Below are 21,121 nucleotides of genomic sequence, written 5' to 3' on the forward strand. Positions count from 1 at the left end.
AATGAAAACGAAAGAAAACAAATATAAAATAAATATCTTTCAGAGACATTAGTTTCAGAAATATGTTATTTAGATAAAATCGTGGAAAAAAGCGAGACACATAAAATTTGATTCAAGTTATCCGAAATAAAATATATTAGTTTCTTTTCATTTTATTAAAAAATGTTGACATACATTTCATCTACGACTACATCAGTTACATTCAACATTTTAACGGTTATTCATTGATATATAAACGACCTGACTTGAAAACTAAAACCTAGTATTGTTCGTCCACTTATAACAAACCAAGTCGAATTCTTCATCCAGTTGAGATCCAACACGTAAACGTTCATACATAAACAAGAATAACAAGGAGCCATTTCGATCTGACTAATTAGATTTGGATCAAGTAGGACTCAATCAAAGTCTAGTTAGTCGAGACGAGCGTAACCTCAATAGATATATCACAAAAATCAGTCTAAAAGAACAACGAAGAAGGAAATAGATTTTTTTTCGCACACCCTGTTAAGAAACCACATATTCTTAGTATCTTAAATCTAACACCATTCCTCTTTCAGGTTTCAGAGAACAACCAACGTTGAGCACTTTTAAGCTTTTTTATTATTTTGTGTTATAAAAAACTCTGCAGACTTTCTCGTTTAAATATCCGAAAATTTAATACGACCACAAGAGAAATTAAGACATATATAGTTACAATAAGTAGCTGTCATCCCATTGTAGAAGTAAAAGAGACTATTTTGTAATTTTATTTGATTATTGTTATTAAATAACTTATTTGTACCAGTCAGTATAAAATTAATTTTTAAAAAATCTAACTCCACATAGCATAATACCAAGACTGTATGATAAGTACTTAAAATAGTACAACTTTTGTGATTTTACAGGTTTATGGAAACTCTGAATCTTCATCGATAAGGCTTAAATAATATAGAGCCAAATAAAGAGGTAATACAAGAAGTTCCGATGACCAGATTGTTCAAAAGTAAAACAAAATAAATAAAATAATAGGTGTAAAATGTGGGTGGTAAAACTGTGGTAATTTCAATTAAATGGATACGGAGAATTTTAATAATTACAGCTTTTCATCAATTTTTGTTGATACTCAATATGGAATTACATAGGTTGCCGGTTCAACAAAAAATATCAGAGTTCAATATCAATATTTGCAGTGAATTATTTAACCTAGTAATTGTTTAGACTTAGTATCATCGCATGACCTATAAATCAGATATAAATAATTGACTTAATACAATATTTAACACTGAAAAATATCAGATACATATCAAAGGACCCTCGTAGGTATTGAAAATTAATATTAATACGGAAATTAAGGCAATATATTAACATACACCATGTGGACAATCATTTGTAATAAGAAAACAAGAAGTTTACGTATGTTTATCCTTTAAACTATCACCTATAACCGACAGTTAACAAGTTAACCCGAAGGAAAACAAAAATGTATCCGCAAAAAGGCTCGTTCTTTTTATTAATTTGTATTAGGCCTAGAATGAAATCTGTTTTTATCAAATGCTACTAGTAGAAAAGTAAAGCACAAGTAAAAAACGACAAAATTCACCTTTTTTTTTTTGGTCACCATCTTAAAAAGTCTATTGTTGTCTATAAAAAACGTTATCACAAAAAAACACCTATTTCGATCCATGGTGATAACCAGTCTTGAATCATTGTTTGTTTATATGAAGCTAATGTTAATCGACAGCTTAACACTTTAAGTGCTTGAATATTATACCCAAAATATAATTCAATTTACTGAAGAGGAAAACAGTTATTAAGAAGGGTCACTTCGATCAATTTACTTGATTAATAGACAGATCTTTAAACAGAAATCGCCGTCACCAAGCTGTCGACCACATCGGCAAACTCAATCTTATCACAATTAGTTTAAATTATTTCGAATGTCTTCGTTCGCTTTTACAGAACGGAACTGATATCTTCCGTCTCCTTCTCGCGCTCTTTTTCCTTATCTTTCCTGTCCTCCTTCTCTTTTTTCTTCGACTTCTTTCGGCGCTTCGAATCCCGGGTCTTGGGTGACCGTTCCAATAGGAAGAGCGCCTCGTGGAAATCGTCCGAACTCAGATTCGATTCTTGCACATGCAGTACTGAGCTTAGAGCGCCATCTGTTGACGATTTCGGAAATCTGAAAAAAAAAGAAAAAATCTAAACAATAATTTTTTCTGTTAAGTTTATCGCATTAGATATCTTAGTATTAGTATTATTCTACATTAGTATTATTCTACACCAATTCCGCTTGCTGACCATCTCAATATGAACATAGTGAAGAAAGTCTTTGTTTATATTTGTGGGCAAGTTTTTTGTGGCCTAGTTAATGGTATCGGATTCCAATTCACTATTTAAATTAACAAGGAGAATTAACAGGGCTCCCCAATACTTTGTTCTAAAAACGATGAATTATGACCAGGCTGGACCAGACCTCTTCTTGGCACAACCCCATATCTAGAGGCTACATGTCCATTTGAGTTTGCTTGCACAGCAATACTTTATCGTTGACAGTTCAGAGTTTCTGCAAAACAATCAATAAATTCCTCTAAATTTAATCCAATTCTTCTTTCTTTTTCAGCGCAGCCGGACATCCAGTGTCATTATTCAATATTTTGCTGTGTTAGAATTTGACACTTGGATGTTTTTATTCTGTTAGAGATATGTTGATGCCTCGTACGTTTCAAATTGACATTGACATATTTAGTTTAATTCAAACTGATTCTCTATTAATTGGCCCAATTATTGACTTTGTTTAATGACTTAAAATTTCATTGCTGCCTCCTCATGGTCTTTACCTACATCCATTATGGCAGTATCGTTAGCAAAATTAGGTAATGTACCATGTTACAATTTATTAGAAATATCAGTAAATTATAATGATAATGTCATTAACATGTGTAAAGCTGAATCAGGCTCTGATTTGTCATCTGATCACTTAGCAGTGAGCTTAGTAATTTCAATATTATCAACATAACTAAACCGCCTTCCCCGCATAATAAGAAAACTAACTAGATATCATTTTGCAAAAAAAAGGACAATTCAATATTACTAAACCTGTCCCTTTAAGTCCTGTCCCTTGAGATAGATACAGAAACAGCAGCACTATAACGTAACTATAACTAATAAATAGTTTTTGCTTCAACTGTACGTTTTCCTTCAAAAAGCAATATTTTATCAACACGAAAAATTCCTTTTTATCCATTTTTTTTCACAATAACAAAAGTTGCTTCACTCAAAATGCTATAATTCACAAACTAATGATCCGACAGCTGTCAAATTTATACACGCATCTTTTGAGGGTTAGGGCTAACTATATATATATATATATATATATATATATATATATATATATATATATATATATATATATATATATATATATATATATATATCACTACATAGTATAAAACAAAGTCGCCATTTCTGTCCCTATATCCCTATGTGCGCTTAAATCTTTAAAACTACGCAACGGATTTTGATGCGGTTTTTCAATAGATAGAGTGATTCAAGAGGAAGGTTTGTATGTATAATACATGCATAATATGCTAAGGCAACATTGCTAATTTTAGAGGTTTCTAACGTGATGTCGTAAATTAACCTATTTTTTAGGCTTATTTAGCAATTAGCAAAAACGCTGCCTAACCCTACGAGTTAGATCAAATTAATGTACTACAGTATTGTACACCATAAAAAGGTCTACAAAAAAGTCCGCGATGATATATGTTTATCTTTTAGGGATAACCCACATTAACCATTTTTATTGTTTACTTTTTACATGAGAAAATGGCTTATTTACGAAGCTATTTTAAGCAATACGGCATTAATCCTTATCGAATTGAGTACCTTAAATACAGTGTGCAATTAATATAGATCAATATGGTTCCTTATAGCATGTAAATTAAACAAATATTTTCGGAGATATTACAAATTTAAAATTTGCGTTTAAAAATGTGTAATGTAATAAAAATTGTATGAATTTAGATATTCCAAAGATAGTAGAAATCTTCATAGTAAGTATAGGGGAAGAGGAATTGTTTTACTCCAAATTTAATACGTGCAGGCCAAGGGCAGTAATGAATGAACCAAAAATACTGGATCGATTTTAATCATGTTTTCATTGAGTGACATAGGCATATATATTTTATGCCCGTGCAAAGTCGGAGCGGGCCGCTATGTTTTTATATACAACGTTCATATTATTTTGCTATTAATCAATCGAAATTCTGTACTTTTTACCCTATTACATTAATAAATAATTTTGAAAAATAGATTTCCAAAATGCTGCTCTATTAATGTACAATATTTTGTTTTTGACAATCATACTACAAATAAAAGGTAAAGCTACATATATTATATATAAATCTGTGTTAGCATTAATTCTGCACATTATTTTGAAGGTCGCGGCTAATACGGCAAAACCACAACGAAAATAGTAACTGAAAGTAGTCGACTGAAACAGTCGATAATAAAAGGTAGTCAATTACTAAATAGTCGATAGTTGTTTTCAGTCGACAGTTTATAACGCTACAATGAACCCAATAAATACTTGAGTTTACAAAAAAAATAAGGTCCTACCTAAACATTTCTCGTTCCCTTTCAGGTTCGCTGGCACTTTTCGATTTACCATTTTCCTTCCCCGACCTGAGGGGACTACCATGCGGCGTAGTTACGTTGGATCTGGATGAAGCGGGCGTTGTGGATCGTACCAGGGATGGCGTGAAAGGCTCCGAAGGCAATGAGTTATTGTTCAAACTATTACTGGATATACTCAAAGAACAGGAACTCAACGGGGCTGGTACGCTGAGGCTGGACGACCTGGACTGTCTCCCGGAACTGCTTTGGATCAGGCTGATTCCTGGAATCGATTAGGAGGGTAGATAAGGTCGTTGCGGTATGCGGATGTCTGGTACCTGGGGATTTGGGCTCCGGAGTTCGCGATATTGACACTCCGGAGATGAAGAGGGTTGGTGATTTCGGTATTCCCGTCTCGCTTTCGTACTCGTTCGAACTGTCGGTTTCCAGAGTGGTTTTCTGGGGACTCTTGCAAATCTTTATACGTAAATGTGATGAGAAACCTGAAAAAACACGTCATTTTAATATAAGCGTAGATAAAACCAAGAAAACCGTACTTTTTCCGGATTTTTTCTGATGATCAACGAGAAACCCTGTCGATTTTGATACGTTGCTCTCCGAGGGACATTGCCTCTTCTTCGGACTGTGCTTCTCGCTTTTCGATTCTCCCAAGTTCGACTTTCTGCTAAATATAGAGCCGGATGACTCCTCGGATCTACCGGCGTGGTCGCAACATTTCTTTGATTTTGATTCGTTACTAATTAATCCTGGAATTGAGCCGAGAGCAACACGAATCACCAAACGACTACGTTTCCAACTCACCTATGCTTTTATTTACAGCTATCTTGCTTAGGTAACTAGATTTTGGCAAATGGGCTGAACACAATTTTGCTTTAAGACTAGCAAATGGATTATGAAGAGGTTTCTTATAATCGATTTCTTTGGCTACGGGATCAGTCTTCTTAGTTTCGTCATCATAGATTTTATTACCTGCGGGCAAAAGACTCCTGATGACGAGCTCGGATGCGGGGCGGTTCGAAACGGTACCTAAGTCCTCATCCGTGATGGAATTTAAGATTCCGCAGACCTCTATGTCGGCGTTGATCGAGTCCGATGTGGTGGTGTCCTCCATGGAGCTCTGGCCCTGGCAAAATTCTTCCTCGGGGTGTGCGTGCTGTAGCAACAGGAATTGTCTCGTTCGGATAGATGTAGATGGCAGTGCTAGGTATCTTCAAAAAGGACAGAATATCATTAGTATAATCACTTACTGATGATACAGATATCTACACGTATGAGACCCTATCAAGGAGAATTTCAAATCGTACTACCAAAGGAGGTTGTTGGACAGTACCGAGATACCAAGACCTACAAATATGGATCTTCAAAATGAAGTGATATAATTGCATCCGGACTAGTTTATATACTAATATATGCGAAACAAAGTGATGGAGGGATTTCGTGTTTCATTCAGCTCTACAATTATGACCCATTTTGGATGAACAACAACTTCTCTAACTATCAACGCTTCAGTATCTCTACAGCCTGAAGGCACACTAACAATAGACGAATTGTGAATCACAATAAAGTGATTTAAAGTATAGTGAGACCTCTAAAGATCTCATTTGACCTCTTCAGGTTATGTTTATGTCAAAATGGCGATTGGAGAAAGTCCCATGGGCATCACTGAAAAATCTAGTAGTCAAAATTATAAAAATTACCAGGGAATAGCAGTCGTATTAAATGTTGGAAAAATATCTACAAAAATTACAAAAAAGATATTTCAAACAAGTCTTGAAAGGACTAGCCCAGAAAAATATGCAAGATTTAAACTGTATTATGTAGGTTGGACGATGTTAGCTACTTTTTGACCGAATACGCTGATAAAATTGTTCAGAGAATTCAAACAATTTTCCTGATGTATCAGTTCACATTGCTAAATCACAATCTAAAAATAATAGCAGAAAAAACCAAAATTATTGATAATTGACGATAATTGATTCAGATACTTAGCCTCTATACTAAGCTATTCATTCGAATCAATCAACATGGTGTGTGTGGAAAACATAAACTATTACAATCCGAAACCAAATTATGACTCTTCATATGTTAATGCTCAGTTTCGATTAATATATGACAACCAGTGCAAAATATAGGAAAAAAATCAGGTAGTGATGATATCGACATGTTTGTTGAATGAAATGTCAGAGTTCATTTAAACTCCTCTCATTTTACATCAGCGTTCCCAAAAAATACATGGACCAAAATCATACGTCGCTTATTGGTAGAAATATTCCACATGGATCTCCATTTATTGGTTAACGATAATAATATATCTGAAAGAGATGTCTAATGAAAGATATTATGAGATATTTATGACAATAAGGGGCATGCCATTACATTAAAATATACGTGAGCCTTAGTGGGTTAAATGACTGAAAAATTTTAAAAAGTGTATCTTATTTTATACTATTCCCAAAACGAGGATGAGAACTCATGCATACTCATAGCCTAAAAACTGACTCTAAGATCCGAAAAGAAAGAATTCAAGTCAGACAAGAACAAAAGGATGCTCTAGATATTGCAGTAGTAGACTGCGAGTAGAGTTTTCACGAAATTCTACATGAGTCAACATGATATCTCAAAAAGTTATGAACCGAACTTATTGGAGTTTTGGACATTAATTCAAAATAAAATTATATAGTGCTTGAATTAATTAATGTTTATCGAAACTTATTTTATGAGCCAATACGTGGTGGAAATTTGACCAAAAAATTGACTTTTTGTTCACATCTTCTCTAAAAATCCTAATTTATTTTGTTATTCTTAACCTGAGTTACCCTAACCATACCGAGAGAGGTCACGAGAACCGAAATTTTCAACAAAAAAAATGCAAACATTTTCACGAAGCATTTGCTAATGTGACTTACTAAATTGTTTCATTCTGTATACTAAAAAAATAGTAAAAATACGGTTTTTAGTCTTTCAGACCCTCCGAACCAAAAACATAAACAAAAACAAAAATTCACTTAAAACAATAATGTTGATTTTTAATACCTTCTGACCATATCTTCAGGTTTTTCATCATGTTGACTACTGTGATCTGAATCCAAATGATATCTCGGCTCTTCAGTACCATTCATTCGCATCAGAGGTCCTCTTCTTGTACGCCGTGTACACAGATCTCCAGTGGAATGACATCGCTTCAAGCCACAGTTGTCGTCATACTCGTCATCTCCAAATGGAAAACCTAAAACATCCAAAGTCATAACCACCATTGATCTAGTGAAATAACACGTCCATATCCACCTTTTTCGTGGATATCTGATATTTTAAATCGCCCATCCTCGTTGCCCTTGCAAGGTCGAAAGACGATGTCTCGGTCGGGGTCCAGACGGTCCAGACTCTTGAGGTCGATCTTGTGGTGCGCCAGGGACTTCAGAAAGTAATCCACGGTCAGATCCGCGTTGCTCTTCTGATAACCGTTTTGTCGCTCGAATGCTTCACGATCCATCTGTCGACCAAGTTTGGCGGTGGACTCTTGGAGCGACAGATGAATGGCCAGTTTCAGTTGATCGTCGGTGCTTTCATTACTGTTGGTCGATATACTCGAGCTGGGATCAGGAGTAATGGGAACGGCACTCGGATGGCACGCCTGCGCCTGTTTGATTCGGTCTTCGATCATCTGAAGTCGAGACATTTCCAGAGCTATAATTAACTCGACGTTGTAATCTGGTCCTGGGGAAATTCATGAAATACAACGTGGATTAATTGTTTCCTGACGGTGGTAATATACGTACGTGTTCCACAACCTTGGCTGTTGCATAACAAGCCACATTCATGCTCTCTCACTGGGGATCTGATCATCTTCTTCAACGTAACACTGAGATCAGTCTCTTCGTCCGTGTCATAGTCGCCGCCCGACCAATCGCACTCCTTAATCCAGGAGGACGACTCGCTTATATCATTCTAATAACGTAAAACGTACGTTGTCTCTGATGCTGGTCAACCATTATACGATACTTACAATTTTCCGTTTTCTTTTACGCAGTGTTGGAGGTGTTTCTGGTGGGATCAGACCTTGAGCCACGGCCCTGACGAACTCGTGCCTTTTCCTTCGAGTTAGAGCGGACGTTTGGATGATCACCGCCTTTGGAGTGCGTAGATAAGGACGAGCAATCATCTCGCTTAGTTTTTCGGTAGTTTCCTCCAGCTCATTCTAATCAAAACGTATTTTAAACAATCCCAAGAATACCAGGCCCCTAAGAGTTACCTGCATAAACTCAAAAATATGTTTGTTATGCCCATCATCCTCCAGATAGTACCCGTACGCGTAAGAACCGCAAAGAACTCTTCTGGCCTTCAGTAGTTCTCGCACTCCATCTTCGATGAACTTGGTGCTCTTTTCGATAGTTTCTGTAACAGTATAAAGGCAATTATTCAAAATCTTTTTGTCATAAAACAGTGATATTGACAACCTTCTCTTCTGATCCCCAAGCTGCTAGCCAGTACCTCCATTTTTCTCTTAACACTGAACAGCAACGGTTCTTCCATCTTCTGGCTGTTTTCGTGGTTCTTAAATCTGGTGTAGTAGTGAACGAATTTCGATACTTGTTGTACCTCACTGCTTTTTTCCAGAGCTTCGTTTAATAAATTACCCTGAAGCAGACAAATATACATATACTGTCGACGGAAGAACGAACTAATTTACCTGTTTCTCGTCAGCTTTTCGTACAGCTTCGAAACGGTTGCATCTGAAATAGCCACCTGTCGCCGAGCTGTGTTTCTTCCAGGATTCTTGACAAACCCAGCAAAAGTCAAACTTGCACTACAACCGGTCACAAGATGACGTTACGGTAAACTATAATTACGAGATCGTACCTTTGAGCATTTCATGTGATTACATCCTTCGTTTTTCTGGATGGGGCTTTTACAATTCGGACAAGGTTTCGAGTTGGTTACGAGCCACAGACAGTTGGCAGCTTCCTCAGAGCCAGCGCAAGCAGTGTTAAGTTCTTCAGGTTTGACCTCCGCAATTTTTCTTTGCCATTCTTGCCACTGTTCACAGCCACAGGGAGCATGTGCTTGTCCTGTTAAAAGTGTGACTTTTAAGGTGCTAATATGAGAATAATAATATGATATGCTTTTAAATAACTACAATTGGAAGAAAACTTATTAAGGTCCAAAAATATTTAATAATTTAGTCTCTATGTAAAAAATATTTAAATATACTCATTTGTTTGGTGCCTTTTTACATTGTATTACTACAACCTAAAAGGATATCAACATAATAATCGACAATATTGTCTAAATTTTAATTGTTTTACATCATTATGGTATAAATAGCACTAATGTAACAAGATATAAGGTTCGAATTAATTTGTTAATGCATAACATTCAATTATATAGCCCCTTAATGAGAATATTTAAGCTCTAAATATTTTACGAACCAAAAATATAAATTACTGGTTCCAAAGGGGCAGCTTCTATTTAATTAAGCTTTTATTCGTTTTTAATGTTCTTATCAAAACACTATAAACAGAGCTTAATATCGTTATATTATCTATGACGTAATATAGCAAACAAATTCTGGACTCATTAGTATTATATATAATTACCAAAACACAGCTCTATTTATGGCTGAATATTGACTAAACCTAGTACTATTAAAAAACTTTAATATTATGCAAACAAATGTAATTTTTACATTTATCAAAGCTTGTATTATATGGCAACATTGTGCTTAGACCCTAGAAAGAAATTTGATGAAAATGGTTGAATGCAGTGTTACTAAAAGCATAGCATTGTCAACTTTTATATTTTTGATCCTGTTAAAAATATTTTAAATTTGAAAATTGAAACTTAAGTGAATTCAAGAAACAAATTTGCTATAAATTGCTTGTAGTATAGGAGAAGTTTGTTATAGCTTCACTTAGTGTTTACTTTACCTAAATGTGTAATTAGTTATACAAAAACTTAATGACACACTTAAATGACACAGTTAAGATTGATAAATTAAGGTATATCCATAATTACTTTCTGATTTTTGTAACAGGTTTCATGAGCCATAAGTATTAAGCCATATTAACGTTAATCTCAAAACTATACAAGATATAATTCGCCAAAATAACTGATAAAAGTAAACATCAATAATATAGCTAACACCATTAAGACACTTTAGTGACAACACCATGCCCTATGTCGTATGTTAAAACTATTGAAACCTGCAAAAACAATTAATACTTCTGATTTTAAAAATGGCTCGATGAATGATTCTAAGGAGAAAAATATTCTTTCGGAATGGTATCCGCAAGTTGTCTGAGATACAGACAAAATCCAATGTGAATAACGTGTTTTTAGCGAGAAAATTGAAAAAGAATTACCGACACAGCTGGTATTCCATATACGTGTTTAGAAATAAGCTTTAACATATCATTCTACTGACCTAAACATTCCCAGCAGAAAAAGTGAGCATTCCCGCAATCAACAGCATGAGAAGTAATCGGAACCTTGTTCCTAGAGCTTTTTCCCGGTGTCTGTTCGGCTTCAGGTAACCTCACCGCCCTTCCACATCCTGCTATAGGGCACCATTTTATAGTTTTGTTGCTTTCAACGAAAGCCTAATAAACACATCTTAGTTAAACCGTCCGTATTCCCTATTTTCTTATACATTACCTCGATGTCGAACTGCAGGTACCTCCTGGCCATCTCCGGACTCACCAGTTTCTCTATAAATTCCACCGGAACCAATATATGACACTGGTACGCCGGACAGAGGATGTGGTGGGCGTCGCCATCCTGGATCTTCATGTTCAGGTAGCTCTGCCAGCACGATTTACAAAACACGTGTTTGCAGGACATCTTCAGCGGCTGATTCCAGTCGGATGATATAGTTGATAGACATATTTCACACTGCACAAGAAGAAATTGTGATTTTCTGATGAAAATATCGGGAACAGAACTCACCATGCACTCAGGCTTATCCGATCCGGTGTCAGTGGAGATACTGGAGTCGATAGAACCAGCGTGAGTCAATGCCGAAGCGGGGGCTTGCACTCCAGCCAACTGACAACATTTCACCGGGTCCCTCATCCATTTTTCTAAGAGAACCTCTCGAGACCACTCTAAGAACAGTAAGAAGTCATGCAATGACGTCAATATATTAACAATATTTTTAGTATCTAATGATAGTAATACTAACTAATACCAAAATATAATTTTAAAAAATGGTTTTGCTATATATTTTAAAGCTGTTCCAATTGATAGCAATAGTATAGTGCTCTCGAAGATTCACTGTTAAAGTTAATGAAAGAAGATAACTACAAATTACAAGAATATATATATGAACACTACAATTAAAATAAGTCATAAATATCATAACTTTTGGGATAGTTATTTAGAGTTAGAAGACATTTACTATTTAGAATTAGAGGACTAATCATTTTGGTAAGTACAATGATATAATTCTTAGTCATATTACGTATTTAAACGTATTTATACTTAATTTAATTTAAATAATTAATTCCAAATAGGTTTGTGCCCAATTAATGAAGACGTAGTTACCATTATCACGTAGTAAAGCTTCCGCTGTAAACAACGGTATCTTCAACATATCTGAAGTATCCACCAGGAGTTGATCTTTGGCTTCCTGCAAGTCCTGGCTACGTAAGCCGCTGTATACTTCCTCCTGCTCGTTGATTATATCGTCATCTTCATTAACCATGTCCGCATTATCAGCCTTGTGAGACATACATACAAATAATGAGTCCGAATTGAAATTTATATCGATGACTTACAAACACCATTTTACTCTCCAGCAGTCGGGCCACCTCGTCGTGTCCAGCCCTCATCGCCAGGTCGCATGGTGTCAGTTTATCATTGTTTTCCAGGAAAATTGGGGCACCGTTGTTCACCAAGAGTTCGACGCATTTTCTCAATCCGGACTGGGCAGCCAGGTGAAGAGGTGTATTTCCAAACTGTATAAAATAGAAACTTGGTCAGTAATTATCTATCTCAGTCTATAATTAGGATTGATTATAAAAAGTTTAGTTTTGTCTTTGGAAGAAGAAACAACATGATTCCATAGATTAATCTATACCACAAATACAATTTCTTATCTAGTATAATATTCCTAAACTTTAACAGGCTTGTTCCAATGATATTCGATTTTATGGGCTACATTTTTTAAGTGACATGATCACATTCACCGCTTACAAGGAGCTAAATGTAGCGAATAAGGTGGATTTTGCAACAATTCGACCTTTAAATCATTGTTTTCCTTCATGCTATATTGAGCTAATTGTGGTTAGTAAGATAATGCCTTACATTAGTAAAACCATTAAGGTAAACCAAATAGTGTATCACTAATTTTATATATCAACTTAAACCAAAAGTTTTGTACCATACTCTTCTGTTTTAGCCTTTCTTCCAGGACCTGGAAAATAAATCAAGAATGACAAACAATAAAATACAATATATTAGTATGAATACGATTGTTTACCATTTATATATAAATAAATTAGAATTCGTGTCAATTATGTACAAGAACTATAGCGCAATTTAAAGAAATTAAATATATTCAACAATTTGCCTACGACAACATTGCCAACTGAACTAAATTTTTTGGTACAAATAATAATATACTCCGTCCTGATATCAGCATAAATAATTCACAATTATAAAAGGAACTATTATAAAAGGAACTAGTGTTAAATATGTATTGTAATGTATCTTGGAAGAACATTTAATCCAAGCCTTTCTCAACACTTTCGTCTGCCGATTCTACCTAGTACACTGCAAGGCTTTATGGTCATGAGCATTCCGCTTCGGTGTCAATTTATATGACTCTCCTGCGCATACCTATGATGCTCTGCGCTTGATATTTACGTTGTTGGTTCATTTTTCAGGATCAACCACTCTAAGCCACAGAAAACTCTTTTATATTACGCTAAAATCAATGAAACCGCTTTATTCAAATAACTCAAAATGGTATATTCAATCAAATCGTGAGGTAGTTATATTCCCTTCCCTTAAAAGATCTATCCATTGAATGGAAACATCTGAAAACAACTGACTCATCAACTCCAGAGCTGACTGAAAATCATTTGAGTGTTTGAGCTAGATTCTCGTCTAACAAGACTTGTAAGTAATTGTCTTAGAACTTTTTTGACCCTCCAAATTCTTCATTATAAAAAATTTAACTCCAAATTTAGTTATACAAGCAAGTACAGCTTCTATTCGCTCCGAAAACATTACCGAATAAGGATTTAGAAGTGCTTTTTTGAACAATGAATTAATCTGCGCTCTTATTAGAGAAGCTCTAAAAAATCTTTCTACTTAAAATTCACACTACTTCTTAAGTTTCTTTGAAGATTAACAGGTAAATTGAAAAGTCCCCGGCCTACCAGACTAAAACACATTTTTTTGGCAAAACTAAGGGTGATACACCGATTATAGCGACGCTCCAACTTTTCGATACCATTTTTGCAGTACGATTTGTCCTTTGCTTCAAAATTGGCCTCAATTTTGGCGATCACCTGTTCATTCGACGAAAATTTCTACCCAAAGAGCATTCTTTTGAGATCTGAGAACAGGAAATATTAGCTGGGGGTCAGATCTGGAGAATACAGTGGATGAGGAAGCAATTTGAAGCTCAATTTATGGATTTTTGACACGGTGCACTGTCTTGGTGAAGCAGCACTTTCTTTTTCTTCAAATGCGGCCGTTTTTCTGCGATTTTGTCTTTCAAACAGTCCAATAACGCTATGTAATAGTCGCTGTTGATGATCCTTTCTGTTTCAAGGTAGTCAATGAAAATTATTCCATGCGCATTCCAGAATACAGACACCATATACTTGCCAACCGACTGTAGGAAAACGTTCCCATGCTTTGGAGCGGGTTCATCGTGTGCAGTCCACTCGGATGACTGTCGATTGGACTTCGGAGTGAAACGATGCAGCCATGTTTCATCCATTGTCTCATATCGACACAAAAACTCTGGTTAATTAGGCTTGATGATCTTCAAACACTGGTTCGAATCATCAACTCGTCGTTGATTTTGGTCAAAAGCGAGCTCTCTCGGCACCCACTTTGCACAGAGTTTTCTCATACCCAAATATTCGTGAATGATATGATGTACACGTTCAATTGATATCTTTGGAGTATCTGCCATTTCATTCAGTTTCAATTTACGATCATTCAAATTTGGGCGTCCACTGCGTTCACCGTCTTCAGTGCTTATTTCACCACGTTTAAACTTAGCATACCAATCATTGACGGTTGATATTCTTGGAGCAGTGTCGGTAAACTCGGCATCAAGCCAAGTTTTTGCTTCAACTTTATCTTTTCCCTACAAAAAGCAATATTTTATCACCACGCGAAATTCCTTTTTATCCATTTTTTTCACAATAACAAAAGTTGCTTCACTCAAAACAGTATAATTCCTAAAATAGTAATACGAGAGCTGTCAAAATTATACACGCATCTTTTGAGGGTTAGGGCTAACTAAAAAACGTACGTATTTAATTCTAGTAGCGCCATCTATGTGTCAGGAAGGGGACTTTTCAATTGACCTGTTATAACAATATTTATAAGTCCCATTTTACTATTTCTTTCTTCCATTATTAGCAATACATCATCAATTGTGCATATAATTTTTAAGCCCAAATTTTTAACCAAAATCTATCGGAAAATATATTTGACATATTGTAATTCCCAAAACAACAGAACTAAATTTAAACCGTCTAAACCATATAAATGTCACCACTTACACAACCCTTCAAACCCGTCTATTCAAACGCGTACACCCTTCTGGAATTGAACGCATTGAATAAAGTTTAATTTTCTGCCTCAATTTAAAGGTGTTTCCACGGAACAATCCTCTTCCCGCCACCGACCGCGACCAGAACCTATTCCCGAAACAAAAGTCGTGTCGTTGACCGCAGCTAATTCTCCAATCTCCTCCGGTTCGAGCTAAGGTCGCCTCGGCCCGACTTAACAGGTCTTTGTATATGCATATTAAATAATTACTGTTCGGCTTTGTATCAAGTACGATACAGGTTTTCGTAAATAAAGCTGTGTTTTTCCTTAGTTTCCGACAGAGTGATGATTAACGAGTTGAAAACGGTTCCCTATGTTCCCTATATTAAATATTTGTTTGTGTTACATAGCGGCATGTGTATATAAAACAGCGAGGAACTTGTTATACAATAAGCTATATAAAACCCAATTTAATTTAGGAATTTACGGAATACCAATCGATAAAATGTGGAGGTGTTTCATAAAGCCATTTTTTGTGTGGTTCGATCTATTTTTACAGACATGGTCATGCCAAGGGCGAGGTAATATTGTATGCGAATATTCTATGGTACTAATGGCAACAAATCATAATCACCAATTTGATAAATTACGTTACGTATAAAAATAGATACAAAATATATAACAAATCACGATAATTGATTGAACTGATTCCTCGCAACTTTTTCATTAAAAATTAAACCCATATCGTTCAGTAGCCAAACTAAATTCAAATTTCTACAGTTATTTGAAAAGGCCTTTTATTGGAAAGAGGTTTCGAAGAGGACAAAACACATTTGGAAATAATCCATTTTCCTTCTATTACTATAGTCTCGCTAATTTTTGATAATAATAGTATATAAGATAATAAGTAATGATAATAGTGTAACATATAACATAGCTCATAATATATATTTAGATATCTATATTCAAATATTTATGAATGAAGAAAAGAATAATATGAATATGACTACCAACGTTAAACAAACAAGGTATTTCAAAAGAAAGTTCTAAGCAGCATTCGGATTTCGGACCTTTGAAATCCAACTGTCACTAGCCATAAAGGAGATTAAGAGATTCCCAAGAAGATATGAGGAAAGGCTTCAATCCCACTGAAGTGTTACAACATTTGGACAACATTGAACTAAGCCTCAGACTCCAGAAGAGAATCAAACCGTGTGATATTGTTTAGTGAAGTGGTAAAAACATTGAAAATTGCTGCTAACTTTTATTTTACTAGAGACTAAGTAAGGGCCAAGAGGTTTTCCTAGATAAGTATCCAGTTTAAGGTTAGTGTAGAGACCAAAGTTGTGCAACAACAGCAACAAAAAGGGGGCAACGACTAGTAATATTAATTTAATAATTTTCTAGAAAAATTCTATTATCGAAAATGATTTTAATAATAATAATAATAATGATTAGGAAAACTAACTATAAAAATTGGGTATTTCTAATGAAATGATGTATATCTGGCTTGGTGGCGCAGTGGTAAAGGCGATAACGAGTTGAAAACGGTTTCCTATGTTCCCTATATTAAATATTTGTTTCTGTTACATAGCGGCATGTGTATATAAAACAGCGAGGAACTTGTTATACAATAAGCTATATAAAACCCAATTTAATTTAGGAATTTACGGAATACCAATCGATAAAATGTGGAGGTGTTTCATAAAGCGATTTTTTGTGTGGCTCGATCTATTTTTACAGACATGGTCATGCCAAGGGCGAGGTAATATTGTATGCGAATATTCGATGGTACTAATGGCAACAAATCATAATCACCAATTTGATAAATTACGTTACGTATAAAAATAGATACAAAAAATATAACAAATCACGATAATTGATTGAACTGATTCCTCGCAACTTTTTCATTAAAAATTAAACCCATATCGTTCAGTAGCCAAACTAAATTCAAATTTCTACAGTTATTTGAAAAGGCCTTTTATTGGAAAGAGGTTTCGAAGAGGACAAAACACATTTAGAAATAATCCATTTTCCTTCTATTACTATAATCTCGCTAATTTTTGATAATAATATTATATAAGGTAATAAGTAATGATAATAGTGTAATATATAGCATATCTCATAATATATTTTTAGATATCTATATTCAAGTATTTATAAATGAAGAAAAGAATAATATGAATATGACTACCAATGTTAAACAAACAAGGTATTTCAAAATAAAGCTCTAAGAAACATTCGGATTTCGGACTTTCGGATTCCAACCGTCACTATTCATAAAGGAGATTAAGAGATTCCCAAGAAGATATGAGGAAAGGCTTCAACCCCACTGAAATATTACAACATTTGGACAACATTGAACTAGGCCTCAGACTCCAGAAGAGAATCAAACCGTGTGATATTGTTTAGTGAAGTGGTAAAAACATTGAAAATTGCTGCTAACTTTTATTTTACTAGAGACTAAGTAAGGGCCAAGAGGTTTTCCTAGATAAGTATCCAGTTTAAGGTTAGTGTAGAGACCAAAGTGGTGCAACAACAGCAACAAAAAGGGGGCAACGACTAGTAATATTAATTTAATAATTTTTTAGAAAAATGCTATTATAGAAAATGTTTTTTACTACTTAAATATCCAAAATATATATATTATTTGTTTCCAAGAACACAATATTAATATCTATCAGTTAAACCAAGTAAAAATTATTTTTTTTACTAACAATCTACAATTAGAAAAACTAACTGTAAAAATTCGTATAATATAAAAGTTCGTATCCTGCTGGGGCATGGTCGTAAAAATATGTTTGTGATTGTTTAAAAATTGTGATTGTCCTAGGCAACAGTGTAAAATCCGACAAGAAAAATGATCCCAGTCACGCCAGTAACCAGGCTGGGTAAGACCGGATGTCTTCTGGAATGATTTCTAAAGTTGGTCATTCGCCAGTCGGTAGGCTTAATGCTGTGGACCGTCGTTCGAAGTCCACGTTAAACTGTAGATCCAGTCCTGATAAACCCCTATTTGGTAAATGGAGACTTTATAATATATTTTTAAAAAAATTGTATAAAATCTCTAAAATTTGTTGGTTCTGAAATTTGTTCTAAAAACTGTTGGTTATGATTGTTTTTATAAATCCTAAATTTGCTCTTTTTCTTATTATATTGAAGGTTTCTTTGCAAAAATACTATGAACCATTAAACTAATATTAAAATAACTGTAAACGCATTTCAAGTCTCAAGAAATCACAGAACAAAATTTCCATGTATATTGACACACTTTATTCAGAGTTAATAACTTGTTCTAGATTGGTTGGGTTCTACCTATGGTAAACCCCCTAAAATAAATTCGTATATCTAATACAGAGAAAAATAGACTCTAACAACTCAACCTAAACTCTCACAATAATATTCCATTACTATTTGTTTACTTATTGGATCATCTTTTTCATAAATAATACTGTAGATTTTAGTTGAAAACAAAATAATAAATTACATAATTTTCTATCGCTAGATTAATCCATTAGCGAACTTGTACCCCTCAATTTTTATTATTTAATAAAACCGAATTGGCGAAATAAATACCCATCAAACTTTAGCGATTGGAGTCTTGGTAATTAATCTACGACTAACTATAAACATAAATATTTTACTATCGAGCAGTCAAACTCCGAGATGTTAGCCATAAGCACGAATAGCTTTTTCCCGTATTGCTTAATTATTTTTTGATGTGATTGCATTATATTGCGTAAGGAATATTAACGAAATTATGTACCTGATCTTGCGCCGCTAGATCAACTTTTTCTCTGCACCCGTCGCTCATCTTGGCACCTCTCCAATGTACCAGGAGTTGAGCGCATGCCGCCCTACGGTCCTGGGCGCTGTAATTCGTATTTTGTACGATATGACAGGCACAGTGCAGAACAGTCTCGTTGAAAATGTTCTTCTTATTCGGGTTGCCTCCTAGGTCATTGAGAAACGCTCTCAGTAAGTGCTTCATTCCTGCCAAAATATTATTTTATGAATGGGAAACCAACCAAAATATTTATGATCACTTTACCATGTTTAGCCGCGTAATGAAGAGCAGTGTTATGATGGTGGTTCTCGCCGTAGCTCAGGTTGGGGTTGAAGTACTTCCTGAGCTCCGGCGTGTTCTGGTAGATCTTCATGGCGGCGTACTCGTCCCCATGCTGGAGGTTCTTCTTGAACTTGGAGGACGTGCTTCCCATTATCTATGCGACGTTCCGCCTGGGTCAAGAGGAAGTGCGGGGGTATCGGGGGCGGGGACGTCTAAATCGGCGGCTGATAGATGCGGATATGTCCAGATATCTGTAACTGTCAGGAAATCCAGTTCTTTTGGAAGAAACTACATTTCCTGATCTGAAACAAACAGTTCATTAAACTCAGAAGTCTCAAAATAAAACTCTATATATGTCTAGATAATTGTGGGTTAAAATGGGTTAAAAACTGCAAGAACCAAAATCTAAGCTGGCAACGTGGTCGAAACTCCAATGATCTAAAGTCATCAGCCTGTGTCTAATGATAATTGAATTGTAAGGTTTATCAACGTTTTTTCTTAGATGAAGATGATTTTTTTAGCTTAATAGCCATATATATATATATATATATATATATATATATATATATATATATATATATATATATATATATGGCTGAATGGTTTTTTCTTTTTTGGTTTTTCCGTGAACTGAACTAGTTTTCTAAGAAAAGAAAAGTTTTTATTATTTAATATGCTAAGCTATTACTATGAAGAATAACAAAATATTGTAACTAATTAAAATATTTGCACTAAATAAATAGTTAAAATATAATTAATTAATTTTCTACATATGTAACAAAGGATTTGGACTAAAAAAGATGAATGGCCATAGAAATATTATAAAGATAACTCTAACATTAAGAACATATTAAACATATTATGCTAGTGATTGATTTTTAAGTATCCAGTCAATTTTAAAAGGTTTTGAATAATGAACCTAATACCTAATTATAGTTGTTCCTCTAGTATTTAAAAATAAACATCAATTGAACATATTGTATAACATAATCCATTGAGTTAAATTATATGGAATATATTTTTTTCATTAATAAATTTTTGGTTTATCTTTAATTTAAATAAATTGATTAATCTTAACAACTAAATTAAGACGGTATATTAAAACACACGTTCAGATATAGCAATTTTAAATAACACAGTATAAAACATATACAAATACCAATACCATACATATATATGAAGAAAGAAACGACAACAGTATAAGCTACACAAACCAACACATCACTAACCATATATCTAACGGATATGGGTTTACCGAATATTGCACACTACTTCTAATAGCCCTCCATTTCAAAATCATCACGTGATCAAAATATATAAATAATATTAAATGAACACAGACCAGAATCATTCTGAATAGTTACTGAGTGTGTATCATCAATTTATGATTATCCACACCCATTGTTTAAAATTGCTATATATATATATATATATATATATATATATATATATATATATATATATATATATATATGCTACTTGGTTAAATTTTTATATAAAACATTTTAACTAGGTTCTTTGCATTCATTGAAATGATAAAATAATATACAAGATACGAAGGAAAATAGTCGTCATGTTTTTAAGATAAACTTGTGGATTTTCGAAATATTTCAGCGTTGCATTTCCCGAACTAGGACTCGTCAGAACGATATTTTCTTAGCGTTAACCGCCGGCAGGAATATGGAAACCAAAAACACAAAG

General features: G+C 34.4%; 1 protein-coding gene across 1 annotated transcript; it reads right to left on the reverse strand.

Moving 5' to 3' along the window:
• Nucleotides 1-140: 140 nt before the first annotated feature.
• On the reverse strand, nucleotides 141-19,706 carry LOC143200770 (ankyrin repeat and IBR domain-containing protein 1). Its single transcript, XM_076411392.1, has 21 exons — nucleotides 19,403-19,706; nucleotides 19,118-19,344; nucleotides 12,390-12,569; nucleotides 12,157-12,331; nucleotides 11,560-11,717; nucleotides 11,269-11,505; nucleotides 11,039-11,213; nucleotides 9,475-9,683; nucleotides 9,305-9,421; nucleotides 9,072-9,252; nucleotides 8,867-9,009; nucleotides 8,621-8,812; nucleotides 8,394-8,562; nucleotides 7,903-8,331; nucleotides 7,651-7,843; nucleotides 5,644-5,825; nucleotides 5,419-5,586; nucleotides 5,154-5,363; nucleotides 4,935-5,099; nucleotides 4,600-4,879; nucleotides 141-2,161 (listed from the first exon to the last, which is right to left on the reverse strand). The coding sequence occupies exons 1-21, from the start codon at nucleotides 19,569-19,571 to the stop codon at nucleotides 1,936-1,938; spliced, it is 4,185 nt and encodes a 1,394-aa protein (XP_076267507.1). The 5' UTR covers nucleotides 19,572-19,706; the 3' UTR covers nucleotides 141-1,935.
• Between the last annotated feature and the right edge of the window lie 1,415 nt (nucleotides 19,707-21,121).

Source organism: Rhynchophorus ferrugineus, unplaced genomic scaffold, assembly GCF_030347505.1.
Source record: "Rhynchophorus ferrugineus isolate W39M unplaced genomic scaffold, kcgeb_rfMv2 rfM8, whole genome shotgun sequence".
In the NCBI taxonomy this organism is placed as follows: domain Eukaryota; kingdom Metazoa; phylum Arthropoda; class Insecta; order Coleoptera; family Curculionidae; genus Rhynchophorus; species Rhynchophorus ferrugineus.

What these genes read in the sequence shown, in the direction of transcription:
- LOC143200770 (XM_076411392.1), bottom strand. Translation starts at nt 19,571, where the DNA reads ATGGGAAGCACGTCCTCCAAGTTCAAGAAGAACCTCCAGCATGGGGAC. An exon ending in CAGCCAAGGTTGTGGAACAC is followed by an intron (nt 8,332 to 8,393) that starts GTACGTATATTA and finishes GAATTTCCCCAG; the next exon opens with GACCAGATTACAACGTCGAG. An exon ending in TCCGGAGCCCAAATCCCCAG is followed by an intron (nt 4,880 to 4,934) that starts GTACCAGACATC and finishes AATCGATTCCAG; the next exon opens with GAATCAGCCTGATCCAAAGC.